We start from the raw sequence: 21,298 nt of genomic DNA on the forward strand, positions 1-21,298 counted from the left end.
GGGGAAATATTGTCTGAATTTTCTGCATTTTGCTTGCCTTTTATCTGTAGTCCTGGCTCCTTGTCATGTACTTCATCCCTTGTGGCCAGATTTCCTACTTCTTACTGCCTGATCTTTCCCCCTAATATTTCTGATATGACCATGCTACATTTTTAAAAAATTAGAAGCAGGGTCTTGCTTTGTCATCCAGGCTGAAGTTCAGTGGCAAATCTTAGCTCACTGCACCTCTAACTCCTGAGCTCAAAGGATCCTCCTGCCTTAGCCTCTGGAATCGCTGGAGGACAGACATATGCCACCATGCCTGGCTAGTATTTTTTTTATTTTTGGCAGAGATGGGTCTTGCTCTGTTGCTCAGGCTGGTTTTGAACTCCTGGGCTCAAGGGATTCTCCCATCTCAGCTTCCTGAGTTGCTGGGATTACAGGGATGGAACCACCATGCCTGGCTATATTTTTCATTCTGGTCCTTGATCTTATTCTTGTGCCATATACCTGACCCATGTGTGTTAAACTTGTCTACTGGTCTGTCAGGTTCTTACCTTGTTCCTGTCTAGCTATCCTTACAGTTGTGTGCAGTCAACCTGTTGACCTCCCTACCTGGCAGGGAATCTTTATGCCTGCCGGTTTGTCCAGCCCCGCATAGAGAATTAGGGCTCTCTGAGACCCAGACAATCGTCATTCACATTCAGTTTCTCATATTTCTCTATTTTCAAATCATGTCAGGGACATGTTGAATCAGTTTTATATATGTCTATTATATATATGTGCCCATTCAGCAATTTAATCAGTACCAAGATATGTCTATGATATTTAATGTGGCTTTTTGCTTAGGATATCTAGTGTAAAACTACCTATGGGAGCTCCTTATGGATTGATGATATTCCCTAAGGGTTGGTATATAGTTCAAGAAAAGCCAAAGGCAATGCCATTTTAAGTCTTTAAAAAATATTACACGCCTTGATCCAAATAGTATTTCTAGAATATACTCTGCAATGGAATAATGAGAATTTCTTTCATTGTACTAAAGTAATGAATCTTCATATCAAATATCGATTTATACAACATGGGCAGTAGAGGAAAATTGGGATTTGCTGTGAGCTGACTCTTCAGTCATGGCATAATTTGCATCTACAAGCTCGTCTTAGTGATATGGATACATGAATGGAAATGGCATCTCTGTCTACCTGCCAGTTTCATGTTCTCAATTGCTTTCATCTTATCAAAGAACTGCCCAAAGTTATGTAGTTCTTGTCAGGAAGCTGCACATGTATCTGTACTGTACATTCCTCTATTTTCTTTCTGTCTTGTTTTGGGGGATGGCTCACACATGTTCATGTGCACACAGACGTACCATATGGATTTTGTGCCATGAGAATATTATTAAAGACTCTATAATTTGGGAAAGACATTATTTTCTTTTCTCTCACTGACAATCCTGCTTGTATTTATGGTTTGAATTATAGTTACAACTTGGAAAGTTTATCCTAAGAGAGCTAAAATGAGAAAGAAATCTGAGGGAAAAAAATGCAAGTTGCAATTCAAATCTAAATGTAGGAGTAAATGGGTTAGATTATTCTGAAGCAAAACAGCAGAAATTCTAAATCTAAAGCTATCTAGTTGTATTTAAACCATATTATGGTTTAGCTCAGTTCTGTCGGAACATTTGCAGACTAATTTTTTCTAGAGAAAAAGAAATTGGCTTCAAAATGAGAATGTACTGATTTTCTTGGTTTGTGAGGCTAATCAAGTTTAACTGGTGGATAATTAAAAAAACAACTAATGTTGTATGTTTTTTCAATATTTAGGAACTGCAAATTCCTCAAAATAATATTTTAGAGAGGTTCTTTTTTTGTTGTTGTTGCTGTTATTTTTTTTGTTTGTTTTTTTGTTTGTTTGTTTTTTACTTTTTTGAGACAGAGTTTCACTCTTGTCACCCCAGGCTGGAGTGCAGTGGCATAATCTTGGCTCACTGCAACTTCTGCCTCCTGGGTTCAAGCGATTCTCCTGTCTCAGCCTCCTAAATAGCTGGAATTACAGGCGCCCACCCCCAGGCCCTGCTAGTTTTTATATTTTAGTAGAGATGGGGTTTCACCACATAGGCCAGCCTGGTCTTGAATTCCTAACCTTGGATGATCCACCCACCTCCGCCTCCCAAAGTGCTGGGATTACAGGGATGAGCTACTGTGCCTAGCCTAGAAGTTTTTATTAGAGACAACTAAGTCAAATATATCAATTAAATGGTGAAATGTAATGTCTGTATGTGTAGTTTAAAAAGTATAAAGTACGTACATTTCCTTTTGCAGTTAACAGGCAATACGGAATCTTTAAATATTTTATTTAAGCAATACCATAAACCTGGTTATTTATATTTAGGGAAGGAATGGTTAAAAAAATCTCTTGGAATTGTATTTTTAATTAAATCCTTCATACGTCGGTGGCAGTGTTGCTTATTCTAATACTGATGGTCGGGAGGTCTTTTTCAGGCAGTGTTGTGCACAGTGACTTTGAAGATTGCTAGGTGCCATTGTCACTCAGTGGGAATGTGATTGAAGTCACGTTGGGAGATGTGATATTGAACATAGGCTTGAAATTTATCATACAAGTTAAGGCGACTGCAAAATTGCCCTGGATAAAATAGGTTGGTATTGGCAATGGGAAAAAGAAACAAAAATTAAACACACACACACACACACACACACACACACACACACACACACGCTGCACGTGCACTTGTTCATGCACACGTGCACATTCTCTCTCTCTCCAGAGACTTGTCAGATGCTGAAATGACTCTCACAAGAAATCTAAACGTCATTGTTTCAGAAATGATGCTACTTTAAGTTTGCTTTTCCAAAAGTGGATGAATTGCTGTCTCTATATTTCTTCCAGGGATGTTTTATCATACTTGATCAACCACATACACAAAACTTCTGGTTGGATGTTTACTGAACATATACACACAAATTAATGACCAATAGGGTAACCTCTGTGAGCCTAACAAGCCTGGCTGGCACATATCCTGTGCATTTAAACTCTTTTTTCTTTACTTTTTCTCTTTCTCGTTTCTACTGCCTCCTTTTCAAACTTCAGACCAAGTCTACTTCTTCCTAGAAACTTCTCTGCTCAACATACCATAGTGCTCTTGTGTGTTTCTGAATTCACAGTGGTTATTTTGAAATTGATCGCACACAGTTTTGTTATTTCTTCTGTAATAATTTGGGTTTAGTAGAGTCAGGAGTTTGGGGTCTGAAGTCAGATTTTTGGCATTAAATTCTGGCTCCCCCTTGTTTCTGATATTTGACGGAGTTACTTAATCTGCTATCCTTCAGCCCCTTCATTGGTGAAAAGAAGATTATGATGGTGATCACACCCACTAATGCATGCAACATGCTAAGTGCAGGGGTGGGGCATTGTAAGGAAGCAAACCAAATGTCCCAAATTGCCCGAGACTAAGGATATTCCTGAAAAGCAGAACTTTCAGAGCTAAACTAGCAAAATCCTGAGCTAACAGGGTTGTAACCACTTACCTTATATTATTAAACGTTTATTGTATGCAGATTCTGTATTCCTGAGAAGTAGAGTCTTATCTTACCTCTTTCCCCCATTAACTTTCACAGGGGCACACATCTGAGTGCTTAAATACTTTTATGTAGATTGCATTTTCTTATAAAGATTTGTAGGTTGTATAGTATGAATATGCTTAAAGTCAAACAACTGTACACTTAATGATTAAAATGATACATTTATTGTATGTATAGATTTGCAATATTAAAGTAATAGTAATAAATGTGTTATTACTGTAAGTAGCATATATTACTGTAGTATTGTCAGCAGTAAGCAAGATATAGGATATACTATAAGCAGGATATATTATAGGAATAGAAATAAAATTTAGCTAAAACTAGAAAATTAAAACAGATAATACGAGAGTCTAGGAGGAGAGAATTGATTGTTAGAATCCTGGCATTGGCTTGAGAGATAATTTTTGATTTTGCAAAGACATTTTAGGCTGCACATTTCCTCTTTCCTCTCAGCAGATGACCACCAGGTCCCGCTCTGCTCTACCTCAAGGAAATGGGGTCCATTTCCCCTCGCTGCTTCATGGCACTGGCTTTCCCAGGAATGTTGCATGCTAACCTCGAAGTTACTCTACAGCGAGCTTTCTCTTGACTTGGATTTCTTCCTGAAGTCCTGGGCTGCTTCCCAAGGTTCAAACATTTGCCTCCACAGATACTGTAAACAAGGCACTGGGGGCTAAGAGGGAATTTGGGAATATAATGTTTAAAATAGAGCCACATATCCCCCTAAATTCCTGTCAAATGGGGAAGAAGGAAGCCAGTGATAGTTTAGTAGGTCTGCATTGTGGCTGCTCATTTGAAAAATAAGACACCAGCCAGGCACATCGGCTCAACCCTGTAATTCCAGCACATTGGGAGGCCAAGGTGGATAGATGGCTTGAGCTCAGGAGTTTGAGACCAGTCTGGGCAATGTGGAAAAACCCCATCTCTATAAAAATACAGAAAAATTAGCAGCATGTGGTAGTGTGTGCCTGTAGACCCAGCTGCCCAAGAGGCTGTGGTGGGAAGACGGCTTGAGTCTGGCAAGTGTAGGCTGCATGAGCTGAGAAGGCATCACTGCCCTCCAGCCTGGGTGACAGAGCCAGATCCTGTGTCAAAGAAAAAGAAAAAGAAGACACCAATACTCAATTTCCTTTACCGCCACCCTAGATTCAGATTTATTGTAATTGGTCTGGGCGACCTGAACGTAGTACATTTGAAAAGATCGCAGGTGATTTTAATATACAGCCAGGGTTGAAACCACTGCAAGTAACTGATTCTTCCTCTGTCCTCAGTTCGTAATTTCCTCTCCTTCCTTTCCAGGGTTTGTTGCTCCTGCTGAAACTGATTTCAAAACAACATTAATGATTGCTTTTATTTTTAAATGATTCCCAAAGCTTGAGCTTGATTATTTTGTATCATGATGATTAGGCATGTCTTTAAAACTTAGCGGTTTCAACTCAGTTGTAGAGCACTTCATTTTTATATTGAAGTCTGCGTATTCTTAGTTTGTTATGTAGTACCCTATTTCTTAGGCAGTTCCCTTCTCAGAGCTTGTCATTAAGAATCTGCAACCTAAAATCCAGAGGCAGTCTGGCTTGCTTGTGTATTCTGCAGGGAAGGAAAAGCGGTTTCTGTAGTGCTAAGAGTTCTTTCAGATTAAAAAATATCTTGTTTCTGGCTTAGGCATAAACTTTGTGGGTTCAGCCTCCACTTATGGCTTGTGTGGAAAAGCAGATGTGAATAGGACTTGAGCCTCTGACCTGAAACTCTCAGCGATGTGTGTAAGAGCAATTTGAGCAGAAGGGTCCACGTCATGGCCCTATGTTATAACCAAGCAGCGCAACCACCTGGCTCATGGACTAGACAGGATTTAACTAGGATTTAGTTTATTATTTAGTACTTCCAAACTAGTGGCGTATTCGTACTTTCTCTTTTAGCGATTCCTCACTGCTTGTCTAAATAGAGATTCTTTGTCCTAAAAAGAAAAATGAAACCTCATTAAGTTCTTTGACATGTGTTAGCTAATAAAACAGAGTCAAGTGTTAGAAAATATGGCAATAATTGCGTTGTAACCTAGACTCTTCGTTGGGAAATTTCTGAATGGTGATTTTCTCCCTTTTTCTAGATTTTTTTTTTCAAAAAGTAAGCCCATAGGAAAAAAAACAAATTATTTTCTCTTCACATTACCTCTGTAGTCAATAAAGTACTATTTTTTTCTTTTTCTTTTCTTTATTTTTTTGCATTAGGAATTTGGCCATCCACTGTTACTCTGTTGTCATTGAGGGGCCTTCAAAACCTTCACCTTATCTTGGATGACTTGAAATCTTTACTGTGGCTTCACTACACAAAGATAATTTTTCTGCTGCCTTCCTGCTCAATCTCTAAGCCTCTGTTGCATTTTGTTCTGCAAAGTGGGAATGGTGCCTATTTTAGATAGTTGTTGCAGCAATTAAATGACAACATACAAAGCACCACCATGCACCAAGAACACTTAATTTTATTCTCTTCGTTCACTCAGTCTGGGTACATCCCCCAGAGTGAACTTCTTTTTGAGTACTCTTCGATCTTTACTGTGGGTACATTTCTTTCTTCCGTTTACTCTAATCTTTGTGTGTTTACATATATTTCCTCTTTTTTCCAGTTTCAGATTTGGTAAGCCTCTTAAAATGTTCTCAGCAGGGCGCAGTGAGTCATGCCTGTAATCCCAGTGCTTTGGGAGTCTGAGACAAGAGAATCACTTGAGGCTGGGAATTTGAGAGCAGCTTGGGCAATGTAGTAAGATCTTGTCTGTAGGAAAAAAGTTAGCTGGGCATGGTGGCATATGCCCAACTACTTGGGAGATCGAGGCAGGAGGATCACTTGATTCCAAGAATTTGAGGCTGAAGTGAGCTGTGATCACACCACTATTCTGCAGCCTGGGTGACAGAGTGAGACCCCATCTCAGAAAAAAGTTTTCCTCCTCCCTTTTCATCTTCTGTTTTATGATCTTCTTATGTACTCACTTCTTTATCTTGGTTTTATCTCTTTCCATTTTAATAATAAATAATTAAACAGAAAATATTAGTATAGGCTATATGCGAAAGTACTTTATTGTACAGTATAAGAGACATTTTGATATTATAAATATTGTAGGATATTCCAAGTAGAGCTGAAATGCTTAGAGCTTTAGTCAGTTTCTAGATCTTTGGTCAATAAATCTTACCAATGTGAAATGAAATTTGAGTCTGTGTATTTTGCTGCCTTAATATAACTAAAACTATTGTTTGTGGCTTTAATGTGGTTGAAATAAAAAAAACCTGTCAAACTCACTCTTTGGTTAGAAAAGCCATTGTCCCTTTATTACCACCCATCTCTAGCAATGCCAATAGTATCTGATTACAAGTTTAATAAACAGGGCACTACGCTTTTACTCTTTGATTAAAAAGCCCTTGTTTGTTGCCAAATTAACGAAACATCTTGCTTTTTAAAAATCCTTTGATTCCATATGTTTATAGAAGAAATCTCATACATGGAATAGGTATCTTGCAGCCAAGTTCTCAATGAACCCAATGTAAAGCCATTGCTTTGGATTTCTGTTTTCTTATTTTTCCTAACTTTCCAAAAAAAGGCATTCATGTAGCATAACAATAGAGAAGTAGCGTTTATGCCTCTTCTTAAATTGCCATTTTGCTTTCACTAAGTTAATTTCTTCTTTAGGCTTTAAATTATGTTTGTCCTTTTTTTTTTTTTTTTTTTTTCCTTTTTTTGAGACAGAGTTTCACTCTGTTGCCCAGGCTGGAGTGCAGTGGCACCATCTCAGTTCATTGCCACCTCCTTCTCCCAGGTTCAAGTGATTCTCCTGCCTCAGCCTCCCAAGTAGCTGGGATTACAGGCACACACCACTATGCCCAGCTAATTGTTTTGTATTTTTAGTAGAGATGGAGTTTTACCATGTTGGCCAGGCTGGTCTCAAACTCCTGACCTCAAGTGATCTGCCTGCCTCAGCCTCCCAAAATGCTGGGATTACAGGCATGAGCCATCATTTATGGTTTTTGTAACCTCTATAGGAGTTCCCTAAAAACTCTTTTATTATACTAGGTAGATAACAAGGTTTTATAATCCCAAAGAAACTTTTTAATAAGTAATTCAGCCAGAGAGCAAATGAGAATAATTAATAAAGGCATGAAGATAAACAGCAAGGACTAGATAGATGGATTATGTTTCCTCCAAGGTTTCTCCTTCTAAATTCTCTCCCTGGTCTCTCCAACATATACATATTTAGGATTCATACATTACTTTTCTTGCTGTATTTGAGTAGTACATGTTCCCTTTGAAAGTCACATATAAATAAGGAGTAGGCATAAATATACCTTTTTTTGTGTGTGTGTGTGTATATATATATATATATATATATATATATATATATATGTATGTATATATACAAACACAAAATCTACACACTGACATGCACACACACGCGCGCACACACACACACACACACACACACTCTGTCACCCAGGCTGGAGTGTAGTGGTGAGATCACATAGCTCACTGCACCCTTGACCTCCCAGGTACAAGCAATCCTCCCACCTCAGCCTTCCTAGTAGCTGCGGGGATGGCAGGCGTGCACCACCATACCTGGCTAATTTTTTTGATTTTTAGTAGAGACAGAGTCTTGCTATGTTGCCCAGGCTTGTCTCGAACTCCTGGGCTCAAGGAATCCTCCTGCTTTGGCCTTCCAGAGTGCTGGGATTACAGGCGTGAACCACCATACCCAGCCTACTTATTTTTGAAAGCCAAAATGAGAGAACATTACTAAGCAACATTCTTGAACTGTCAGTACTTATGGACACTAAGCTGGATTGTGATGTCTAAACTGAGTGAACCTAAATGTCTTACAGAGTATGTGATAGCCTGGTTTCCCGGTTCTTTTCAGAGTTCACTCTTGAAAGTTTTTCCTAAGCATTTTAAGATGGCTGTGCTTACTACCTCTGTACATCAGAACTCAAAGTTCATATGTTAAATGGTATAACAATGAATTAGAATTTAATTTTTATAATTTTATAGAGATGTATATATTTAATCTTTAAAACTTTACATATAGATTCGAGTAGTAATTAATGAAGCCATGAGTTGTTTAAATGGTTAAAAACCAGTGCAAGACTGTCAGTCTGCAGCCTGAATCATTTAATTGGAAATACCCTGAGTAGCCAGTGCCTTTTCCTCAATTTGGTAAAAGGCCAGGTGTCCAGGACCGTTGTGCTCCAGGAGAGCAATTGTTTTGTCACTTTTTTTCTTTCTGGCATGCCTTGAACATAGTGGACAGCAGTAATTATTGTTACCATTTGTGAAGGCTTACTGTGTGCCAGGAAATACAGTGAGCTCTGTGCACGCATTAACTAATAAATATTTGCTGAGAGCAGTGGCAGTGAATGAATGCTCAATGCTTCCAGATCCAAATACATAGAAAAACCTCCTTCCTTAGCTAATTAAGTGGGCCTGGAGATCTATGGGAAGTTTATTATTTTTTCTTCGTGAGTAGATTTTGACAATATCCTTAACATCTCTTGACATTAAATATTTAAGTGTTATTGAAAATGTTAAAAAGTGTTCTTTTCTGAAGTATTAGATGTTTAATTATGTTTTAATGACTTTACAATGCACTATGATTCAAGTGGAGATCTTGGCAATTTCTCTTTGATCCCCTATCTGGACATTAAACGTAATTTGTAATAACTTTATAAGATAAATTCACTTGAGCTATTTAAAAAATTTCCATTTAATCTAATATAATTGTCATTTGGAGAGCCTATTAAATGATTTGTAATTTTCTGATAATTAAACTTCTTTAAAGTATTGATGATCTCACATATCATTAGAGTGAATTTGCTACTTATAAAATATTAATTATTCATAACACCCAGAATTAAATGTTCTTATTCCTTTTATTATAAAAACTCTTCTGAATAAATCAACTCATTATAATTGTTTTATATACTCAACCTGATTAAACAAAAATGGTAAACTATTATATATTTTATAGCACATATGACATAAAAGTTTTACTAATGTAGCATATAAATTATTCAAAACACAATGAAGGGCATGCTATGAAAATACCCTCATAGCTCATGTTTCTGGTTACAGATAACTTAAACACATTCACAGAGAAACACGCACACAAATAAATGTCTGCTGATTCTGTGGGATTTTAAAATCTAGCTTCTGTGTTGGCTTCTCTAGAATTCAAAACGGGAACTCTGCCTTTTGAATGTCATAATTAGTGGTTTGGAGAGCACAAACTGAATGAATACTATTTTGATACTTTTTTAATATAGAAAAATAATGTTTATGAAATTCTGGTTTCTCCGGCATTTGTAATGTATTTAGTTGACTTATTTAGTCTTGATAAGTCAGCTGATATCACTTATTCATAAAATAAAGGTTTCATAGATTCTAAGTAAACGTTTCTTTAAAGGGTATAGACCAGGCGTCCCCAGACTTTTTACACTGGAGGCCAGCTCACTGTCCATCAGACCGTTGGAGGGCCGCCACATACTGTGCTCCTCTCACTGACCACCAATGAAAGAGGTGCCCCTTCCTGAAGTGCGGCGGGGGGCCGGATAAATGGCCTCAGGGGGCCGCGTGCAGCCCACGGGCCGTAGTTTGGGGACGCCTGGTATAGACTTTTTGTTAACTACTGAACAAACATACATTGCTAAACATACGTTATGTTTGCCATCTTTTTAAAAGTAACATTCAGCTATATGACTTGAAATATTGACAGTATCTGTTATATGAGAAATACCCTATGAAAACATTTACACTCTGTCATTGGTTTGGTAATGCCATTAAATTCCTTTAAAATTCTAATTTTTCTTTTGGAAAATGCTGAAAAGGATCACAGGGTCAAATAAAGCATGATTTCATTCAGGGAGTATGACAAATTTTTGTTTATGTTTTTAACATAGCATCTGCAATAGAACACAAATATTTAAAATATATTTAACTGCATGCTAAACTGATTTGTTTTTGTGTCCTTACTAAGGTTTCTACAAATCTAGAGATCACTTACAGCACTGCAACCTAAATTTCACAACACTGAAAAAGCATTTTGTTTTAGAAGCTTCTAGCAGAGGATAGCGTCACTTTGAGGGCTTGGGATGGGTATTTGGAGGCTAGCTTTAAGGAATCTTTGTGTCTGTGTATGTTTAACATGTAGCGCCTGTTCTTCCTGGAGCCTATCAGCAAAGCCATTCCCAAGGCTATGGCTACATGCACCAGACCAGTGTGTCATCCATGAGATCAATGCAGCATTCACCAAATCTAGTAAGTGTCCATTTGATATGTTCCTCCTTATCTGGTCTTCCCATTTCACTTCAAGCATGTAAATACTTGTGAAATAGAGTTGAATTGAATGTTGGGTATTTTAATTTAAAGATAAACGATGATGTGTTGCTGTTTATACAACTCTTTTGAAGAAAGCAAAAAATTTACAGAAGTAAACTGTTGAGAAAGAAAGGCATTAATAAGCATTATATAAAACAATAAAACATACAAAGAATCTATCAGTCAATGTCATCAATCTACAATGTCCTAGGACATCAATCTACAATGTACTAGTTTTTACTTCATGATTGGTACTAGCCAATTATGATCTTTATTCAGGCCTTAAGAGTACAGATATTTGATGGTTATATTTACAAGTTGATCTTAATCAAAATGAACAGAAAAGCCTAAATTACGTGGCCATAATAGATCTTTAAATCCCTCATTGGAAGTCTTGAAGTACTGGTTTATACATTCACTGTAAACTTTGGAAGCAGTGTTCAACATTTTCTAGTTATACTTGACTTCTCATGCAGAAATTACTTGTACAAGCGCTTGACATAGTCTCTTGGTCTTTGGCTCAACAATTAGAAACAGGAAACTCTTCTACATTGTCCAGTAACTTGAATTGCTCTAAAACTCTTTGGGCCCCAGCCAGTGTCCTCGGTCTATGAATGTACTTGATTTTGAGATTGTCTGATATTAATGTTAGCTAAATGCTTAGCCTTAAATAAAAACAAATATAGGAAAACTCATTATAATAATATGATAAGTATAATTGAATATGTACCTTAGCATTCAGAACACTCGTATGCTAAATTTCTCTCACAGTGTTACAAAAACCTATATAGTGAGTATATTATGGATTTTTTCTTTTATTTATGTTACATATTTTTAAGAGGAAGTAAACATTTTTAGCACCTACTTAAGAAAAGTACATTGCCAGGAGAGACTTGGTTTTCTCTGACATATGACCAGTTTTGTTTATTGAATAATATGAAATTACATGTAATCGAAGGTTTCTGGGGTTATCTGAAGCTGGGGGAAACTTGGCTTTATTATTTCAAAGTTAGCTTTTTGATGGGCTAGCTGTCATATTTAGTGAGTTTTCTATCCTTGTGTGGGTTGGTGTGTTGTGATTGGAATTTGTGGCTGCAGCTATTTTGGTATTAATTGTGTAATCCCTTCTTCCTTTTTTCAGAGGACCTACCGAGCCATGTACGATTACAGTGCCCAGGATGAAGATGAGGTCTCCTTCAGAGACGGCGACTACATTGTTAACGTGCAGCCCATTGATGATGGCTGGATGTATGGCACAGTGCAGAGAACAGGGAGAACAGGAATGCTTCCAGCGAATTATATTGAGTTTGTTAATTAATTATTTTTCCTTGCCCTTTGAGCTTTATTCTAATGTATTCTAAACCTAATCTTTTTAAAAGATAGAAGATACTTTTAAGACAACTTGGCCATTGTTTTACAATGATGTATCCTTCCTTTGACAATTAGACATACAGGTACCAGGAAGAAGGAATGACCTCTGGGCTGAAAACAGCAGCATTTTCGGTAATTGCTACAAACAAAAATCATTTTGTCTGGAGACCTGGTGCTGCTGATTGTGTTAGTGGTTTTCTTTGATTGGCTGTTGAACCCTTCTGGGAAATGTATTTTTGTAGACTTTAATAGAGATGTTGATTATCCCTTAAATGTAATGCGTATATGAAACTTCTTAGCTGTCACTTTGGAATCACCAGAAGCCAATTCTCTTAACTCAGTAATGCAGCCAATAATGTAAAACCCGTTTTGCTTTTGAGTCATGAGGCAATTTCCAATATTAGTGAAAACTGCCCAATATAACAAATGTAAACAGTGGCAGAAGGACAGTCTGGTTAAAATTATGTTGACTGGTGGCCTTAGGGATCTAGAAACTTGTACTAAACAGAAATTTTCTCATTCCCTAGGCTGACTGGGGTCTATTTATTTCTCATTTGTACCAACTATCTCCTACTTTCCATGTATATTCTATGGACCCAAGTCTATGCTCAGTTCCACAGAATGTCAGGACCAAATAACTTCACAGCTACTCTGTAAAGGGCAAATTATAATGTCATTGGTATAATTTCCCTAGTAGCGTTTACCCTGTTGCATGTCACGTAGATTCAAGCTTCTGTAACATAGGTAGCTGCACTGCCCATTCCTATTATTGAAGCAAAAGGGGTGACTAATAAAAGCCCTTCCTCTAGTTGCCAGCTCAAGAGAAAAACATACTTTGAAAAGTTGCTTGAGATTTTCCTGCTGCATTGCACTCTAGTTTTGAAGGATTTACACCTTAGGAAATAACATGTATACTCTAGTAAATAAGTGATTTAGGTGTTCCATTGAACAGCTTTCATTAACTTAATGCCACCACTGATTTCAAACTGAAGAAAATGTAACAGGAGCCAGTGAAGCAATGGAAGCTGGAGTGTGACTGGAACAGTACCCAGCAGACAGTTACCCATTCCAAACAGAGATGATCTGGTGTCTTCTTTTGGAAAATGGTATTCAAATTCTGGAATGGAAATCGAGCCACTGAAACTGGTTAATCAAAAGATGTCCTTTCCCGTTTTCTGGCTTTTATGTTCTAAATCACCTTCAAGGGAATGAAACAAGAATGTCATCAGAGATTTTTCAGTACTGGCCCAAGAGGCTATTCTCTAAGAAAGAAATTGTTGTCGTGTTTTGATTTTCGAATAAGTGACTTTGCAGGCTTTTGCTAGATTCACAGCCACCAGTGCAGCCCTGCTGGTGGGTCTTGAAATGTCCTCCAGAACCTGCAGTCAAGGCCGTCGAGCTGCTGGTGCCCATCAGCAATCCAGTGTTGTTCTGATTGTGCCCTTTATTGTGACCTGCAACAGGGTAGCATTCATTTAGGGTCTGACTTCACAGTTATGATAAAACTGAAAAAGAAAAATTGCAAAAATGTACTAACATATATGGGTCTTGGGGATATCTGCCTTATATGTCATATTGAAGGAAATTCACAAAACGTCCTGCAAACATCTTTTAAGGAAATGTTTACTAGTCCAAAGGCCAAAGCTAATTTATTTACACTTTAGGAAAGTTAGCACATGCTTTTGAAAATCTGTAATTTCATTTTTTTAGGCTAAAAGAGCAAATAAGCTTTATTACACTGAAGCTGCTTCTATATGCCACTGACATAAAGTTTAAAAAGTAAATTCAGGCAAATAACTAGAGACTTCTTTTAAGGGGGATTTGCAGGTTACCAGATAACCAGCTTGACTGACTTCCCCTCATTGAAATGGCCAGTCGCAATTAAAGTGATAAAACCCCATATCTGTTTTCGTATATTATACACAAACCTGCAAAGATAAGCTGAACTTACAATATTTTTTGCAAAAAATCTGTCATTAAAGCTGATGATAAAACATCAGCTCAATTTTATTTTACTAAGTTTATATTTACATTTCACCCGGGCAGGCCATCTTTTTGTGATTATAAAAAAAGAATAGTCAATTAAATTTTTAGACTAAATGTAGGACAGGTACAATTTTAGATAAATAGCACATCTGTAGGAAGCACAATGAAAATGGACTTGAAATAATGCTTGTAATCAAGAAAGTAGTTTCATCCACTGGTTTCAAAACCAGATTCACTGAATATAAAAGTAAATACATATTTGAGGAATAAGTCTCTTAAAATTTTAAGCTTCATGTAATAATGTTTGCATAGCAATATATTTCTGCTTCAAGCCTTTAGGAATTAAGATCTGATCAGAATTTAACTAGAGGGTAGTTATTTTACAATGAAGACTAAAGCTGAACAAGATGTTGCATGCTCATGAGGCCGTAATTTGGTAGTGTTGGCAATTGTTAATAAAGTATGTCAGGATATTAAGCATCTCAGGAGAAATACTGGAAAAATGTATGTATAAAACCAAAGTGCTATTTTTAAAAGCATCATTTTAAAAAAATTACATGCTTAAGCAACTTTTCCACTTTTCATGTGCTTCCCTCCCACCTTCAATTTGGCAACAGGTATCTCGTGCATGAAGCTGACAGCTACAGAAGATTTTTAAATATTGAGTTAAAGATGACTGTGTAAACGCCCAAGCACAGAGAGCATGTACCTGCCTTTCTGTTTGTTGTGTTCTCAAGCCTGACAGAAGCACAAGGAACAGTTTGATACACTTTTGAAAGGTTCTGAAAACAAAATTATATGGGTATCCTCTCTTGAGCAGAGTATAGCAACAGGATATATTGCTTTTGTGTAAGCTTTTGTAGTATACATTTTTACTAATAATTCTTGTTCTCTAGAAAGCTTTCTATTTCTAACCTATGGCAAAATGAATCCTTCATGTCTTCTTGTTATTGTTTACACACTTGCAGTGTAGCTCAGTGTGAAATATTTATCTGGTTGTCAGATACCCATGAAGGAGGCTGTTGATAATCCCAGGTCTCCCCGACATCCATAGACCACACAGGCATTTGTAAGCACAGTTTCCACAAGCACCTTGTAGGAATATGGATGAGATTAGAAGATGATTAGATCAGCCCTTCTCTGGCCACTGGGTTCATTTCTTGAAGAACATGGAAATCTGATTTTTCCAATGTGCCACAGTCTTTCCTTATCCTCTCTGTGCTGAGCTTGACAACATTCTGGGAATGAGGAACAAGACTTCTAAAAAGATAGTGGAAGTTCAAAGGGTGTACCTCATTTTCAGGTTCATCGATCTCCAGTGGAATGTTTTCAATGAAAAGATGATGAAAATGTGTGTAATCTTTAATAACACATCCCTATAGAAAGTGGATAAAATGTATACCAAAATTATAATACAGATATATACAAATATAGGTGCCTTTTTGATTACTCTTGATTATCTAGTATGGTCTTGGAAAGAAAACCAAGCAAGCAAGTTGCTGCCTATTCTATAGTAATATTTTATTACACATGATTGATATTTTTGTGGTAGGGAAGTGGGATGCTCCTGACATATTTAAGGTGTTACCTGATTGTATTTTATCTCTAAAAGTTTAGGACTTTAGAAAATGCTAACTTCTTCCATCTGTTTCTGAAAGGTTCTTTGTGGATTTATAGAGTTGAGCTATATAAACATTAACTTTAGATTTGGGATTTAAAATACCTATTGTAAAATAGAATAATTATGTTATGAGGCTGGATTCACTACACAAGATGAACTTCACTTCATAAATTAATTATACCTTTGCGATTTGCTTCTGATAATCTGAAAGTGGCTAGATTGTGGTTGTTTTGAGTAATGTGATATTGAGGGGGGAGAGCTTTTAGTTAAGTAAGAAGCTATGTAAACTAAAAAGGATGTTAAAATAAAAGTCTCCTTCTGAAGTGTTCCATGCATTTTGGACCCTTTTCAGGCAAGTAACTATCAACTATTGATCAAAAAAGTCAAGGCATTTTACATTGCTTCTGTGGCTATTATTCCATGATGCTTAGACTACTTGAATCCATAAACGTGGAAGAAACTTGGAGCAAAATTTCTCAGTTGTCTATATTACTTCATTATATTCATGGGAATTCCATAGGATTTTTGTGTTTGGTATATGGTATCCAGTTTGCATAATATCTACTTCTTTGTAATCCGTTTGCTATTAAGAATGATGTACTTTAAAGGAAAGGAGAAAACGGCATCACAGTCCCATTCTTCAGTGTCCATGCGATGAATTGCTGAGCATTTGGGAAGCAGCACCAACTGTATTACAGACATGATGTGAAACTGTTGATCTTTGTTCTGTGATCAAAACTGAACCGTTGTGGAGTTTGGCTTCTATTTGCTTCAAAATAAGTAGAATTTTGGTTGACGATTAATTTGCAAGATTAACTTTGAGAGTTTAACAGTTTTGAAGAAAACATAAAGTGTTTTTCTGATGAAGGGGCTTACAGAATGTTACAATGTTATTAATTCGGCTTTTGTTATGCAAATTGTTAACACCAGCTATTAAACTATATTTTAGTAGAAATGCTTTAATTCATATTTTTTTCCTCTACACTGTGAATCTTTAAGCCTTGGTGGACTAGAGCAACATCGTGCTGCCCAAAGGACTAACCTATGCAACCTAGTTCACATTTTAGTGGATGTCGCAGTTAATGTGTAATTATTTCCCCTGCTTAATGTACAGCAGCACTGAAATGACACATTAAGCCTAGCATCACATTGTATAGTATAGTCACTCACAAACCCTTCAAGGCTACCCTAATCATTAATATTAATATTTGTTTGAAAGCAAATCACCGATTTACCTATTGCAACTACTTGAATGATGGCAAACCAGGAACAATAGATGGGTGTGTCAGCCATAGCTTTCATGTGTTCTCTGCAAGTGGTCTCCTATGACAGAACTGCGTTCTCAAATGCACTCTCTTCAGGGTCTTGATATTCTGTGTCTTCTCTCTGTGTTTGTAAAACATGATAACACATTAATTTCCTATCTCTACACATTTGGTTTGCTTAAATAAATGCAGGATATAAAAAATGGTTCTACTTCTTGGCTCTCACCGTGGTTTCTTGGAGCATGGGTTGTTAGATGCAAGTAATGCACCCTATTAATACCGCAGGTCTGAGGTTTAACATGACAACTCACATCAAATCACATCAGAGGTGTGTGCTCGCTTCAGTGCATTTACGTTGGTGAATCATTCAAGATATTTTCTCCCCCAAATAAACTTAGTTGTAAGTGATAACACTATTATGCTTTTCCAAGCTCAGTGTCTTTCTGATTTTATATCAAAGTACTGCAATAAGGCATCATTATAGTTAACTTCTTTCACAAACAAATTCCTCATATATCCTCAATAGTACAATTCTAATTTTCTTATATTCATAAGATGAAAGAAATGGCTTGGAGCATAGAATAGAAAGTGCACAAATTGAGTACATAAAATGGGAAGAAACTGATTTCTCAGCTAAGAAAGGCTCATTTATCATAGAACACAATTACTTTTTCTCCCCCTATGCTTCTCATAATTGAAAAAGTGAGTTAGTCCCTATTTTTCACTTTCATATAAATCTGTGATTTGGATGCTAGTCTTATTGTATTATTTTGTAAAAGTTTCTCTTTGGCTCATAATCCTTCCTAATTGTAAACTGATAAACTTTGCAGATGACATCTGCTCATAGAATAAACCCTTCTTCCAAATCTTGAATTTTCTGTTTTTTACATTCCATAAGTATGAAATGAATATTTTAACAGTATTATGAATCAAAGACACTATTTTTGAAATTACCAAACAGCACATTTATTTATTTGAAGAGTTTACTACTTTTTTCTCCCTCTGAGGCTTTTTTTCCCTCCATTCACGATTACAAATTTATTGGAACCCAGGCCACAGAGGAAATGCATATCTTAGATTTTTTTTTTTTTTCTGACAAAAAATAATTTAGGTTTAAAATAGACTATGTTTATAATTTTATTATCTTGAACATTTGTGAAGTTTTACAGGTCACTATGACATGCCTACCAAACAACTTTTCTACCAAAGTTCTGCGAAAATGCTAATATGTAATAAACTAAAAATTAGATAAAAGGGAAAGTTTTGTTATTTTCTTTATATAATCTACTTTGATGTGGTTTGGCTATGTTCCCACCTAAAATCTCATCTTGAATTGTAAGCTTCATAATCTCCATAATCCATATGTCAAGGGAGAGACCAGGTGGAGGTAACTGAATCATGGGAGGCGGGTGGGGATTGGTTTCTCCCATGTTGTTCTCGTGATAGTGAGTTTTCACAAGATCTCATGGTTTTCTAAGTGTTTGGTAGTTCCTCCTGTGTTTATTCTCCTTTCTACCACCGAGGGAAGAAGGCGCCTTGCTTTCCCTTTGCCTTCCATCGTAATTGTAAGTTCCCTGAGGTCTCCCCAGCCATGCTGAACTGTGTGAGTCAATTAAACCTCTCTCCTTTTTAATTACCCAGTCTCAGGCAGTTCTTTATAGTAGTGTGAAAATGGACTAATATCTGCTTCTTCTACACAGAGGGAATAAATATGAGTTTTGTTATGGCAGAAAAAGTAGATATGATCCGCTTGTGAACTTTAGCTCCTTTCAGTCATTCCAAGCAGAATTCTCATACTTTGGCCTGTTATATTTGTATTTGGGGGCTGCGGAGTTCTGATGAAAAAACAAAGCATAATGAGAAAATGTATTCAAAAGGTGAAAAGCCAATATTAGAGCCAAGGGTCTAGTTACTAATTTTGTGTTTACATGATGGCATTTTAATCTTTGTAGTATTTCCTCCCCTTACAGTTTCTTTTTTTCCTGTTTTGAGCAACAAACATGAAAGGGAATAGTAAACTAAAATAGAGAAATGGAAATCTAAACTCCAATTATACTACCTGAGGAAAGAGGAAACTTTTCTGCATCCCAAACTGAGTCATCAGATCACTTTTTTTTTTTTTTTTTTTTTTTTTTTTTTTTTTTTGGCTTGTGCCACTGCACTTGGCTTGGTGGCCTATTTTTTAAAAAAGATATTTTTATTGTACTTTAGATTTTGGGGTGCATGTGCAGATCATGCAGGATTGTTGCATAGGTACACACATGGCAATGTGGTTTTGTGCCTCCATCCCCCTGTCACCTATATCTGGCATTTCTCCCCATGTTATCCCTCCTCAACCTCCACACCACCACGCTGTCCCTCCCGTGGCTTCCCCAACAGACCCCAGTGTGTGGTGCTCCCCTCTCTGTGTCTATCTGTTCTCATGGTTCATCATCTGCCTGTGAGTGAGTGAGAATATGCAGTGTTTAATTTTCTGTTCTTGTGTCAGTTTGCTGAGAATTATGGTTTCCAGATTCATCCATGTCCCTACAAAGGACACAAACTCATTTTTTATGGTTGCATAGTATTCCATGGTGTATATGTGCCACATTTCCCTTGTCCAGTCTATCATCGATGGGCATTTGGGTTGGTTCCAGGTCTTTGCTGTTGTAAACAGTGCCGTTATGAACATATGTGTCCATGTGTCTTTATAATACAATGATTTGTAATCCTTTGGATATATACCCAGCAGTGGGATTGCTGGGTCAAATGGAATTTCTATTTCTAGGTCCTTAAGGAATCACCACACTGTCTTCCACAGTGGTTGAACTAATTTACACTCCCTCCAACAGTGTAAACGTGTTCCTATTTCTCCACATCTTCTCCGGAAGCTATTGTCTCCAGATTTTTTGATGATCACTATTCAAACTGACGTGAGGTGATATCTCAGTGTAGTTTTGATTTGCATTTCTCTAATAATCAGTGATGATGAGCATTATTTCATATGTTTGTTGACCTCATATATGTCTTCTTTTGAAAAGTGTTCATATTCCTTGCCCACTTTTGAATGAGTTTGTTTATTTGTTTCTTGTTAAGCTGTTTTAGTTCTTTGTAGATTCTGGATATTAGCCCTTTGTCAGATGGGTGGATTGCAAAAATTTTTTCCCATTCTGTTGGTTGCTGGTTCACTCTAATGATTGTTTCTTTCACTATACAGAAGCTGTGGAATTTAATTAGGTCCCATTTGTCTATTTTGGCTTTTGTTGGCAATGCTTTTGGTGTTTTATTCATGGAGTCCTTGCCTATGCCTATGTTCTGAATGATTTTACCTAGGTTTTCTTCTAGGGTTTTTATGATGTTAGGTCTTATGTTTAAGTCTTTAATCCATCTGGAGTTAATTTTAGTGTAAGGTGTCAGAAAGGAGTCCAGTTTCTGCTTTCTGCACATGGCTAGCCAGTTTTCCCAACACCATTTATTAAACAGGGAATCCTTTCCCCATTGCTTGTTTTTGTCAGGTTTGTCAAAGATCAGATGGTTGTAGATGTGTGGCATTGCCTCTAAGGCCTCTGTTCTGTTCTTTTAGTCTATATCTCTGTTTTGGTATGTACCATGCTGTTTTGATTACTGTAGCTTTGTAATATAGTTTGAAATCAGGTAGCATGATGCCTTCAGCTTTTTAATTTTTGCTCAGGATTGTCTTGGCTATGCAGGCTCTCTTTTGGTTCCATATGAAGTTTAGGGTGTTTTTTTCCAGTTCTGTGAAGAAGGTCATTGGTAGCTTCATGGGGATAGCATTGAATGTATCAATTACTTTGGGTGGTATGGCCAGTTTCACAATATTGATTCTTCTTAACAATGAGTATGGAATGTTTCTCCATTTGTTTGTTTCCTCTCTTATTTCATTGAGCAGTGGTTTGTAGTTCTCCTTGAAGAGGCCCTTTATGTCCTTTGTTAGTTGTATTCCTAGGTATTTTATTCTCTTGGTAGCAATTGTGAATGGTAGTTCACTCATGATTTGGCTCTCTGTTAGTCTGTTATTGGTGTATAGAAATGCTTGTGACTGGCTGGGCGTGGTGGCTCAAGTCTGTAATCCCAGCACTTTGGGAGGCTGAGGCGGGTGGATCACGAGGTCAAGAGATCGAGACCATCCT

At 36.9% G+C, this 21,298-nt stretch overlaps 1 protein-coding gene across 14 annotated transcripts in view; it reads left to right on the plus strand.

The window, feature by feature from the left end:
* Window positions 1–19,044, plus strand: part of NEBL (nebulette) — a 380,100-nt gene extending 361,056 nt beyond the window's left edge. For 12 of the 14 annotated variants that reach the window (XM_074404959.1, XM_074404950.1, XM_074404951.1 and 9 more), the window contains 2 exons: window positions 10,759–10,865; window positions 12,067–12,676. In XM_074404959.1, coding sequence (XP_074261060.1) covers window positions 10,759–10,865; window positions 12,067–12,243 — 284 coding nt within the window. In that variant the 3' untranslated portion in view covers window positions 12,244–12,676. Of the gene's footprint in view, window positions 1–10,758; window positions 10,866–12,066 lie in introns of those variants that run through there. The other 2 variants (XM_039478642.2, XM_074404958.1) reach the window with 2 other exon arrangements.
* The last annotated feature ends 2,254 nt before the right edge of the window (window positions 19,045–21,298 follow it).

The sequence above is a fragment of the Saimiri boliviensis genome, chromosome 8 (genome assembly GCF_048565385.1).
Source record: "Saimiri boliviensis isolate mSaiBol1 chromosome 8, mSaiBol1.pri, whole genome shotgun sequence".
Taxonomy (NCBI): domain Eukaryota; kingdom Metazoa; phylum Chordata; class Mammalia; order Primates; family Cebidae; genus Saimiri; species Saimiri boliviensis.